General features: G+C 46.3%; 1 protein-coding gene across 1 annotated transcript; it reads left to right on the top strand.

The window, feature by feature from the left end:
• Nucleotides 1–943: 943 nt before the first annotated feature.
• Nucleotides 944–7,046, top strand: HSPA5 (heat shock protein family A (Hsp70) member 5). The gene is made up of 8 exons (XM_032251597.1): nt 944–1,441; nt 1,538–1,769; nt 2,128–2,265; nt 2,929–3,041; nt 3,134–3,524; nt 3,640–3,877; nt 4,473–4,640; nt 6,135–7,046. The coding sequence occupies exons 1-8, from the start codon at nt 1,320–1,322 to the stop codon at nt 6,695–6,697; spliced, it is 1,965 nt and encodes a 654-aa protein (XP_032107488.1). The 5' UTR covers nt 944–1,319; the 3' UTR covers nt 6,698–7,046.
• The last annotated feature ends 1,078 nt before the right edge of the window (nt 7,047–8,124 follow it).

Below are 8,124 nucleotides of genomic sequence, written 5' to 3'. Positions count from 1 at the left end.
ATGCTTAGTCCACCGTAGGCTTTCGGCAAATACTGGTCTCTAACATTTTTTTGCAACAAGATGTTACACAAGAGTAAGGCATTAACAAGACGACTTTCGCCTATCAAATGTGTTGTCTGTGTGCACATCAGACCTTTTCCTGGAATGAAGGTAGAAAACTATCAACAATAAAGGACGAGGAAAGCCTTATAAATGAAAACCTGAGCCCCAGAGGGAAACGATGGGCAGCGGAGGGGAAAGTAAAGGGTGGCAAGCTAGAAAAATTAGACATCCAAGGTGGGAGTGCTGGCACTGGCAAACTCTTCAGGAGAGCGTTGCCACAGTAAGGAGGGACTCAGAGCTCCTTTGGCTGGGCTTGTCCTGTGACTTACTGTGGGGCAGGGCAATGTGGAGAGGCCTGGTAAAATGGCTAGGCTGGGATGCAGAGGGGACATAACTGGCAGGGAGGAGCCATGATTCGTGGCCGAACACAGTCCAGACCAGCTCGACCTGTGAGCAACAGACGGCCCTGAGACTCGCATACCCTAACGGTAGTGGCCGTGAAGGGCAAATAAATGTGTTCTGAGGCGATCCCAGCATCTAAGCTGCGACCGGTCTACTCAGAGACTGGATGGAAGCTGGGAGGAGAAAGCAGCTTCCCGCTTCGGGATGAGGAATGGAGGAGGGGAGAACAAGCAGTAGAGAAGAAGAAGATTCAGGTCCCACAGCCCCGGGGGATGCGTTGTGCTGGATCTGCTCGGAACCCCCTAGGGCCCAGCAGGAGGCGCGACCCGGGCGATTACCAGCGGAAATGCCTCGGGATGAGAAGTCGCAGGAGGGATAGACAGCTGCTGAACCAATGGAACCGGCGGACGGGCGGATGTTATCTACCATTGGTTTACATTGGGAACGAATACCAGCCAATGAATCCGCTAGGGGGGGCGGAGCAGTGACGTTTGTTGCGGAGGAGGCCGCTTCGAATCGGCGGCAGCCAGCTTGGTGGCCTGGGCCAATCAACGGTCTCCACCAAGCAGTGCCTTCACCAATCGGCGGCCTCCACGACGGGGCTGGAGGGAGGGTATATAAGCCGGGCAGGCGACCGCACGGTCGACGCCGGCCGAGACAGCACAGACAGACGGGTTGATTGGGGTGTTTCGCGAGTGTGAGAGGTAAGCGCCGCGGCCTGCATTTCCAGACCTGCCTTTCTCTTGGTTCGTGGAGCCTTGTGACCCCGGGACCCTGCCACCTGCAGGTCGGTAACTGCGCTGCGCTCCTGTGCTGCGGCCTGTGGCTGAACTGCCTGCGACGCCCTGCCTGCTGCTGCCCGACTGGTTGGCAAGATGAAGCCCTTCCTGGTGGCCGCGATGCTGCTGCTGCTTGGCGCGGCGCGGGCCGAGGAGGAGGACAAGAAGGAGGACGTGGGCACGGTGGTAGGCATCGACCTGGGGACCACCTACTCCTGGTAAGTGGGGTTTGCGGATGCGGGGGACGGGGCGTGGCCCCCTGGCCTGGTGTCAGAAGTGCCGAGCTGATGTCCTCCTGTCGGATTTTTTGCCAGCGTTGGCGTATTCAAGAACGGCCGCGTGGAGATCATCGCTAACGATCAGGGCAACCGCATCACGCCGTCCTATGTGGCCTTCACTCCTGAAGGGGAACGTCTGATCGGCGATGCGGCGAAGAACCAGCTTACCTCCAACCCCGAGAACACGGTCTTTGATGCCAAGCGGCTCATCGGCCGCACGTGGAACGACCCGTCTGTGCAACAGGACATCAAATTCTTGCCATTCAAGGTTTGACCCGGTTTTTCTCATCCGGTTAGAGGAGGGGTGGGTGGTGCGAGTATTTAGAATTATAAGTCTGTGGAGAAGTGTTAAGGCAACAGTAGAAGGATATAGGCATGATGTATGTAATAACTTTAATAAGCTTAGTAGTATACTTGCTATCATACTCTTCCACAATAGTTTAGGAATAAAAGACCGATGAAAACTGAACTTTGTTAGACACTTATACTCCCTGAAGTATTTCTAGTCAATTTGCAGACCCAAGGGACCAAAATAAATAAACCAAATTGTGGGGAGGGTAGTGGGTCTTCTTAAACTTTGAGATGTCATTGCATCTGTGTCTGAAAATAATAATTCTTTAAAATAGGTGGTTGAAAAGAAAACTAAACCATACATTCAAGTCGACATTGGAGGTGGGCAAACAAAGACATTTGCTCCGGAAGAAATTTCTGCCATGGTTCTCACTAAAATGAAAGAAACCGCTGAGGCTTATTTGGGAAAGAAGGTAAATATTTCTAGAACAATGTTAAGTATTTTTTGCTGATCAATATTCTTGGTTGGCTGTGATATATAAAAGCCTTCATGGTTTCATAAATTTTAATCTGAATGGTATTCATGTTTGTCAGGTTTAATTATTGAGTGCTTTACTACAGGCCAAACAAAATAGTAGACTTTTCATGTAAAATTTAATGCTTACAATTCCAGGGGCATAAAATTTTACGTATTACACACTCATCAATAAACAGGTTTAAAGACTAGTGATAAAGTGATGTTTGATGTAAAAACTAAAGTGATTTTTTTTTTTTTTTTTTGAGACAGAGTCTTGCTCTGTTGCCCAGGCTGAACTGCAGTGGCATGATTTCAGCTCACTGCAACCTCTGCCTCCTGGGTTCAAGCAGTTCTCCTGCCTCAGCCTCCCAAGTAACTGGGACTACAGGCGCACCACCACTACTGGCTAATTTTTAAAATTTTTTGTTATTTTCAGAAGAGATAGGGTTTTACCATGTTGCCCAGGCTGGTCTTGAAATCCTGACCTCAGGTGATCCTTCTGCCTCAGCCTCCCAAGGTGCTGGGATTATAGGCACAAGCCACTGCGCTTGGCCAGACTATAATTTAAATAAGGGTTAAACTGTGTGACAATACACTTAATTATCTTTTATCCTTTTAGGTTACCCATGCAGTTGTTACCGTACCAGCCTATTTCAATGATGCCCAACGCCAAGCAACCAAAGATGCTGGAACTATTGCCGGGCTAAATGTTATGAGGATCATCAATGAGCCGTAAGTATGAAATTCAGGGATACGGCATATTTGTCAAATAGTGGGAATGTGAACTACTGGCAAAACTTTTCCCTTTTTCATTCTCCTAATAGTACGGCAGCTGCTATTGCTTATGGCCTGGATAAGAGGGAAGGGGAGAAGAACATCCTGGTGTTTGATCTGGGTGGCGGAACCTTCGATGTGTCTCTTCTCACCATTGACAATGGTGTCTTTGAAGTCGTGGCCACTAATGGAGATACTCATCTGGGTGGAGAAGACTTTGACCAGCGTGTCATGGAACACTTCATCAAGCTGTACAAAAAGAAGACTGGCAAAGACGTCAGGAAAGACAACAGAGCCGTGCAGAAACTCCGGCGTGAGGTAGAAAAGGCCAAACGGGCCCTGTCTTCTCAACATCAAGCAAGAATTGAAATTGAGTCCTTCTATGAAGGAGAAGACTTCTCCGAGACCCTGACTCGGGCCAAATTTGAAGAGCTAAACATGGTATGTTCCTTGTTTTCTGCTTTGCTGATGAGATCTTGTTAGGCTTTGAATTTAGGACATTGCATCTAGATACTTAGGTAACAGACATCACAGAAACTTTTTTTTTTTTCCCTAGGATCTGTTCCGGTCTACTATGAAGCCTGTCCAGAAAGTGTTGGAAGATTCTGATTTGAAGAAGTCTGATATTGATGAAATTGTTCTTGTTGGTGGCTCTACTCGAATTCCAAAGATTCAGCAACTGGTTAAAGAGTTCTTCAATGGCAAGGAACCATCCCGTGGCATAAACCCAGATGAGGCTGTAGCATATGGTGCTGCTGTCCAGGCTGGTGTGCTCTCTGGTGATCAAGATACAGGTAGGTCATCATCACAACATCTTTTTTGTGTGTGTGTGTGTGTGTGACGGAGTTTCGCTCTTGTTACCCAGGCTGGAGTGCAATGGCGCGATCTCAGCTCACCGCAACCTCTGCCTCCTGGGTTCAGGCAATACTCCTGCCCCAGCCTCCTGAGTCGCTGGGATTACGGCACGCACCACCATGCCCAGCTAATTTTTTGTATTTTTAGTAGAGACGGGGTTTCACCATGTTGACCAGGATGGTCTCGATCCCTTAACCTTGTGATCCACCCACCTCGGCCTCCCACAGTGCTGGGATTACAGGCTTGAGCCATTGCGCCCGGCCTCACAACATCTTTCATAGTATTTCAGTAGCTTGATGGAAGATTAGTTAGCCATTGCTTTAGAAAATACCAGAATATGAGCAACAAGGTCACACAGCTAGTAAAGGGTATAGTGAAGACAAGACTGAGGCACTCTCAAGATCATTAGCAACTGTTTAATTCACTGCCTTTAAAATGTGTGTGTTAGAACCTAACCAAATGGTAAGACAGAGAGAAACTTTATATAGCTCATGGGGAGAACTTGAATTAGAAGTAAATAATTTATCCTTACAGGTGACCTGGTACTGCTTGATGTATGTCCCCTTACACTTGGTATTGAAACTGTGGGAGGTGTCATGACCAAATTGATTCCAAGGAACACAGTGGTGCCCACCAAGAAGTCTCAGATCTTTTCTACAGCTTCTGATAATCAACCAACTGTGACAATCAAGGTCTATGAAGGTAATTACTTAAATTTGCTCATATCATGGCTTTTTTCTTCTTTTTTGTGACAGAGTCATGCTGTTGCCCTTGCTGGAGTGCAATGGCGCAGTCTTAGCTCACTGCAACCTCCGCCTCCCAGGTTTAAGCAATTCTCCTGCCTCATCCTCCGAACTAGCTGGGATTACAGGCGTGTACCACATGCCCGGCTAATTTCTGTATTTTTAGCAGAGATGGGGTTTCACCATGTTGGTCAGGCTGGTCTCAAACTCCTGACCTCAGGTGAAATGCCTGCCTCAGCCTCCCAAAATGCTGGGATTACAGGCATGAGCCACCATGCCCAGTCTATCATGGCTTGCTTGCTTATTTATTTATTTATTGAGATGGAGTCTCGCTCTGTAGCCCAGGCTGGAGTGCAACGGCGTGATTTCATGCCCAGTCTGTCGTGGCTGGCTTATTTATTTATTTATTTATTTATTTATTTATTTATTGAGATGGAGTCTCGCTCTGCAGCCCAGGCTGGAGTGCAACGGCGTGATTTCGGCTCACTGCAATCTCCACCTCCCAGTTTCAAAGGATTCTCCTGCCTCAGCTTCCAAATTCTACCTCAGCTTCCCAAGTAGCTGGGATTACAGGCACAAGCCACCATGCCCAGCTAATTTTTGCATTTTTTTTTTTTTTTTTAGTAGAGGTGGGGTTTCAACATGTTGACCAGTTTGGTCTTGAACTCCTGACCTCGTGATACACCCGCCTTGGCTTCCCAAAGTGTTGTCATTACAGGCGTGAGCCACCGTGACTGGCCTATTGTGGCATATTTTGAAAGAACATGACTTAATATGTTTTATTGAAGTGGCTAGGGACCTAAGTAACTGCTGTTTTCAGATGGGGGTCTTAATTTGAATTATGTTGTTTTATATCTAGATATTTAGCTTGCCTTTTTTTTTTTTTTTTTTTTTTGAGATGGAGTCTTGTTCTGTCACCCAGGCTGGGGTGCTGTGGCGTGACCTATAATCTCTGCCTCCCAAGCAGTTCCCCTGCCTTAGCCCCCCTCCCAAGTAACTGGGATTACAGGTGCCCACCACCACACCCGGCTAACTTTTGTATTTTTAGTAGAGGTGGGATTTTGCCATGTTGGCCAGGCTGGTCTTGAATTCCTGACCTCAGGTGATGCACCCACCTCAGCCTTCCAAAGTGCTGGGTTTATTAACAGGTGTGAGCCACTGTGCCCGGCCAGTATTTAGCATTCTTATTAATAATAACTTCTGAGCTGCTCCTAGAGTACAAGAAAAAGGAGTTCACAGCACTTTGAAATAGATAAAATTCAGTTGAGTTAGCAGGTAGTAACCTAACTCATTGTTAGTACCTGTTGCTGCTCCTTGTAGACCAATATGAAATTGTTTTCAAACCAAAAGTGTCACTTTTGGCCTTTCACTTTATGCTTCAGACTGAAATGTGGGGATGTAGATGTGCTAATACTTGTCAATAACAACAAGTTTTTCTGTATGTAACTTCTAGGTGAAAGACCCCTGACAAAAGACAATCATCTTCTGGGTACATTTGATCTGACTGGAATTCCTCCTGCTCCTCGTGGGGTCCCACAGATTGAAGTCACCTTTGAGATAGATGTGAATGGTATTCTTCGAGTGACAGCTGAAGACAAGGGTACAGGGAACAAAAATAAGATCACAATTACCAATGACCAGAATCGCCTGACACCTGAAGAAATTGAAAGGATGGTTAATGATGCTGAGAAGTTTGCTGAGGAAGATAAGAAGCTCAAGGAGCGTATTGATACTCGAAATGAGTTGGAAAGTTATGCCTATTCTCTAAAGAATCAGATTGGAGATAAAGAAAAGCTGGGAGGTAAACTATCCTCTGAAGATAAGGAGACCATGGAAAAAGCTGTAGAAGAAAAGATCGAATGGCTGGAAAGCCACCAAGATGCTGACATTGAAGACTTCAAAGCTAAGAAGAAGGAACTGGAAGAAATTGTTCAGCCAATTATCAGCAAACTCTATGGCAGTGCAGGCCCTCCGCCAACTGGTGAAGATGATACAGCAGAAAAGGATGAGTTGTAGACACTGATCTGCTAGTGCTGTAATATTGTAAATACTGGACTCAGGAACTTTCGCTAGGAAAACATTGAGAGAACTTAAGTCTCGAATGTAATTGGAATCTTCACCTCAGAGTGGAGTTGAAAATGCTATAGCCCAAGTGGCTGTTTACTGCTTTTCATTAGCAGTTGCTCACCTGTCTGGGTGGGGGGGGAGAAGAATTGGCCATCTTAAAAAGTGGGTAAAAAAACGTGGGTTAGGGTGTGTGTTCACCTTCAAAATGTTCTATTTAACAATTGGGTCATGTGCATCTGGTGTAGGAAGTTTTTTCTACCGTAAGTGACACCAATAAATGTTTGTTATTTACACTGGTCTAATGTTTGTGAAAAGCTTCTAATTAGATCAATTATTTAGGAATATAAGGCCAGATTGTTGTGTGTGGGGTGAGGGGAGGGAGTGTTTGGTATGCTGGGATATGGAAACACTTCTATTTAATGCTTCCGGGGAATTTGCTCCCCCTCTTCCCCAAGTGATCCTTCCACCTCAGTCTCCCACCTAATCACCACCATGCTCAGCTTTTGCCTTAATCTAAGGGGAGAGAAGTTAATCCATACCTCTACCTAGGTGAGGGGCATTTCAGTGCCCAAGAGTGGGGTTTTCTTGAACATACTTGGTTTCCTATTTCCCTTATCTTTCTAGAACTGCCCTTCTGGTGTTTTTAAATTATGCTTCATAGGTGCTTGGATTCTCTGAGAATTGGCGGAATGAGTGATCACTGGTATTAACTTTTTTTTTTTTTTGAGACGGAGTCTCGCTCTGACACCAGGTTGGAGTATAATGACATGATTCTGACTCACTGCAACCTCTACCTCCTGGGTTCAAGTGATTCCCCTGCCTCAGCCTCCTGAGTAGGTGGGACTACAGGTGCCTGCCACTATGCCTGGCTAATTTTTTGTATTTTAGTAGAGACAGGGTTTCACCATGTTGTCCAGGATGATCTTGATCTCCTGATTTCGTGATCTGCCCTCCTTGGCCTCCCAAAGTGCTGAGATTACAGGCATGAGCCACTGTGCCCAGCCACTGGTATTAACTACATAGTCGGATTGAATTTGTAACTTTAAGATGTAAAGGTATATTGTGAACCCTAGCTGCGTCAGAATCTCCATGCCTGAAATTTCTCATTAGTGGTACTGGGGTGGGATCTAGGATGGTGACACCGAAACTACACTAAACCCCCTCACTATGGGTGGGTTAAAGGCAGTGGTTTGTGTCAAAATCGGTTTCGGATTACTTAGATTGCCTTCTTGAAGAAAAGAATAGTATGATCAGTAAAGGGCAGGCTGGTGCTAACATGAAATCCAGTATTGTGGCCAGGTCTGGTGGCTCACACCTGTAATCCCAGCAGCGCAATGGTGCAATCTTGGCACACTGCAACCTCCACCTCCCAGGTT

Source organism: Sapajus apella, unplaced genomic scaffold, assembly GCF_009761245.1.
Source record: "Sapajus apella isolate SASKATOON/1434 unplaced genomic scaffold, GSC_monkey_1.0 scaffold76, whole genome shotgun sequence".
NCBI lineage: Eukaryota > Metazoa > Chordata > Mammalia > Primates > Cebidae > Sapajus > Sapajus apella.
Note: the sequence above shows the minus strand (reverse complement) of the source record. Positions and strands in the feature narration are given on the sequence as shown.